The sequence below is a fragment of the Mandrillus leucophaeus genome, unplaced genomic scaffold, assembly GCF_000951045.1.
Source record: "Mandrillus leucophaeus isolate KB7577 unplaced genomic scaffold, Mleu.le_1.0 Scaffold18, whole genome shotgun sequence".
NCBI lineage: Eukaryota > Metazoa > Chordata > Mammalia > Primates > Cercopithecidae > Mandrillus > Mandrillus leucophaeus.
The window spans coordinates 6,105,320-6,109,466 of NW_012101809.1; the positions used below are offsets into that span (position 1 = coordinate 6,105,320).

Consider the following 4,147-nt stretch of genomic DNA (forward strand, 5'->3'; position numbering starts at 1 on the left):
TTCTTTCCCCCGCCTGATTGCCCTGGCCAGAACTTCCAACACTATGTTGAATAGGAGTGGTGAGAGAGGGCATCCCTGTCTTGTGCCAGTTTTTAAAGGGAATGTTTCCAGTTTTTGCCCTTTCAGTATGATATTGACTGTGGGTTTGTCATAAATAGCTCTTACTCTTTTGAGATACATTCAATGAATACCAAATTTATTGAGAGTTTTTAGGACGAAGGGCTGTTGAATTTTGTCAAAGGCCTTTTCTGCATCTATTGAGATGATCATGTGGTTTTTGTCTTTGGTTCTGTTTATATGCTGGATTACGTTTATTGATTTGCATCTGTTGAACCAGCGTTGCATCCCAGGGATGAAGCCCACTTGATCATGGTGGATAAGCATTTTGATGTGCTTCTGGATTTGGTTTGCCAGTATTTTATTGAGGATTTTTGCATCGATGTTCATCAGGGATATTGGCCTAAAATTCTCTTTTTTTGTTGTGTCTCTGCCAGGCTTTGGTATCAGGATGATGTTGGCCTCATAAAATGAATTAAGGAGGATTCCCTCTTTTGTTATTGGTTGGAATAGTTTCAGAAGGAATGGTACCAGCTCCTCCTTGTACCTCTGGTAGAATTTGGCTGTGAATCTGTCTGGTCCTGGACTTCTTTTTGGTTGGTAGCCTATTAATTATTGCCTCAATTTCAGAGCCTGTTATTGGTCTATTTAGGGATTCAACTCCTTCCTAGTTTAGTCTTGGGAGGGTGTATATGTCCAGGAATTCATCCATTTCTTCTAGGTTTTCTAGTTGATTTGTGTAGAGGTGTTTATAGTATTCTCTGATGGTAGTTTGTATTTCTGTGGAGTCAGTGGCGATATCCCCTTTATCATTTTTTATTGCATCTATTTGATTCTTCTCTCTCTTCTTCTTTATTTGTCTTGCTAGCAGTCTATCAATTTTGTTGATCTTTTCAAAAAAACCATCTCCTGGATTCATTGATTTTTTGAAGGGTTTTTTGTGTCTCTATCTCCTTCAGTTCTGCTCTGATCTTAGTTATTTCTTGCCTTCTGCTAGCTTTTGAATGTGTTTGTTCTTGCTTCTGTAGTTCTTTTAATTGTGATGTAATTGAATAATATCTTCTTTCTACCCACAATGGATCATCTCATTCATTTTCTAAAGTTCGTACACTCCATTTGGAGACCAATGGTCTAGTTTACACTGTTACAAACAGCTAGTTTGGCTCTTTATTATCTTTCTAGAGCTGATTAATTTTCTTGCCTTGACCCTGGGATTTGGCCTAGTCTTCTTTGACATTACTGCCTGCTGATCTTGCTCCCTCTCTTTCCCCAAAGCTTGATGGACATAGAGAGCATGAGCTGTCCAGATATTGGCTCAGCCCTTCTTGATGGGCCTGTCCACTAGCACTGCGCTGCCCAGCTGTGTGCCACTTGTGGCCATTTAAATTTAAACAAATTACTGTGAAATCAGTTCCTCAGTCTCACTAGTCACATTTCAAGTGCTTAATAGCCACATGTGGCTAGTGGCTGGGTATAACAGAAAGTTCAACTGGGCAGTACTAGAAAGTTCTAGAAAGCTCTAGAATCTTTGCCTTTACCTGTCCTTCTCTTGTCCTTACACACTTATTACTAGTAGCCACTCTGACCTAGTTAGGGCTCCATTGGTGGTTCCATCTACTTGGTGATTCCTAAACCGGTAGACAAAGATTAGTTCATAGGATAATAGCAAAAAAGATGCTGAAGAAAAAAATATGAAGAGGCAAGAACAAAAGTGCTGAGATGGTATACACTGGAAGGAAGAAGGCTGAGGGAGTCATTATAATGGTCTATAAATACATTAAAAAGATAATATAAAGGAGACAGTATTCCCATTAGTCAGCTTAGACCAAGCCAGAAGCATTAAGCTTAAGCTCCTTCAGAAAAAGAAAATTCAGGTTATTTAAGGCGAGAGAGGGCAGGGGGAAGGGGAGTGCTGCCGCCTCTAACACCAGTCAAGAGCCAGACGAGTTGCCAAAGTACAGGAAAGAATTTGCTTTGCTGGATCCACTCAAGGCTAAGGCTTTCGTCCTATTTATGGAGAATGGTTTTTCACAACAATGAAATCAATTCTACTGAGAGACAGATGGGTTGATTACCAATCCTCTACAGGTTCTCTCCCAGTGGAATAATTTAGAATAATCTCTGTGGATGTTGTCTCCACATATGCCCTTTACAAAAAAGCAACTCTTATCATTTTGTACCTTTTACCTTCTTTTGTTTTTCTTAAACACCCCTCTGCTCCCACTGTGATCCCAAACTACACCTGCACCTGCCCCTGACTACCCTACTCAACATCCCCAGGCTGATCTACAGTCTGCAGTACCAGATTCTTTTCCAAAAGACAGTTTGTTCCCCTAGGGTGAGTCATTCATAATTGTCCAATCTAATTGGTTTTGGTCTTAGCAGTTTGCTTAATTTTCATTGTTTAACAGGGATTCCAAAGGTGTTTTCTTTAAGACCCCAAGATAGATAACTTGTGTAGATCTAGGTTACTTCTGCAGTAAGCCTGAATATGAGTATGTGTGTGTGTGTGTCTGTGTGTGTATTTAAAGGACATCTATGTAGAAGTTATACTGTTGATTTTAGGGCAGAATTCTCTTCATCCATTGCCAAAAATACTATTTTATTTATCTTCCCCAGCTTTTCTTGTATCTTAAAACTATTTCTAGTAATAATGGTTGCTTGTCTAGGGTTACAGGAAAATTTGTGTTTTATAAATGTCCAAGTTTGATGAAGATACCTTGTGTGTAGTAAATATTTATAAATTTATACCAGAACTTTGCAATATAAAAGTTGATAAATGATGAATTAGTCATTATAATTGAGCCAAGAAAAAGATTCTTCTGACTGATCTTTGGAGCTAAACAAATGTTTTATAAAACAGGAAGATGATTCCAAGTCAGAAGTCACCAAATACACAGCATTTGAGTTATAATGAGGTCTTCTGTTCATATTTAAATAAACATTAGGAGAGCATATTTTGCATTTAATTGTCTTGTCCTAATTTTATGTTTTATCGGTGAACACCTAATTAGATTTAAACAACTACCTTGTCTAAAACTAGAAACTGTAATCAAAGTAGTTTTCAGTGGCTAACACACCCTAGGATTATCAAATGTCAAACTTAGACAAAAAGGATGTTAAGGAAGCTAACTTTCACCTCCTCTGTTACAGAAACAAGGACACAGCACCCATGGATAACACCTTCTTAATGGTCAAACCAAATGGCCCTGGTTTTACTGGGGGTGGATTTCCTCTCAAGTCAACCAAGATGAAGTTCTAACCCGAAGCTGCTGGCTGGGTCCAGTTGAACAGCTCATGAAATCTGCTCTGGGACATTTTGGGGGAATCTCAAAGTCCTTGGATCATAGAATTGGTGCTGAGAATCCAGGATGGAAAGAAATGCAGAACTATTATAGTCACATACATATAAGAGGGATGGTGTTTTGTCTGGTCCACGTTGATATTAGCAAGATCATAATTCTCTGTTTTCAGTTAGGCTGACCTATTGCATGAAGCAAATCTTTTGTTGCTACCCCATTGGTTGAAATGTACTAGACCTTAATTTCTTTATTATAGATATTGGTGTACTTGAAGGTTTTATATTTAAAAGTATTTTTGAAATGCAATGTGTCCCCTCTCACCTTATTAACAAGAATCTATTTTAATTATTCCTCATTAACAAGTCGTTACATGAGACGAGAAAGAAGGACTAACTCTCAAGAATTTAAAAAGTGTTTTGAGAATGATTTCTATGTGGAATTTCTTTTCAGGCCTGGAGTAGGAAAATCTATTCCAAAGAGACACACTAATAAATACTTCATCATAAAAAATAAAAAAGAATCTTTGTAGAGATTTTGATCCTTGCTTTGGTAGAGTATGTAATTAAAGTTTAAAGCTACTGTGAGAGATGTTTAACAAGAGCATTTGATTCACAGGAACCAAGACCATGAAATGAGAGATTTGTGCTAGTCTCCTATCCTTTCTAGGCCTCCATCTTCCTCCCAGACTTGAGAACACAATTATTTAGCACAGACATCTGTTTGGCTCCCAGGCATTTTGAACCATTGAATCCACTGTGATTTCTTGTTGTTGAAGCCACAATTATTGG

General features: G+C 37.9%; 1 protein-coding gene across 1 annotated transcript in view; it reads left to right on the forward strand.

Annotated features, from left to right (window-relative positions):
• CFAP58 (cilia and flagella associated protein 58) overlaps positions 1-3,897 on the forward strand; it is a 106,402-nt gene extending 102,505 nt beyond the window's left edge. Inside the window, exon 18 of the mRNA XM_011977520.1 lies at positions 3,211-3,897. Coding sequence (XP_011832910.1) covers positions 3,211-3,319 — 109 coding nt within the window. The 3' untranslated portion in view covers positions 3,320-3,897. The remainder of the gene's footprint in view (positions 1-3,210) is intronic.
• Positions 3,898-4,147: the final 250 nt, after the last annotated feature.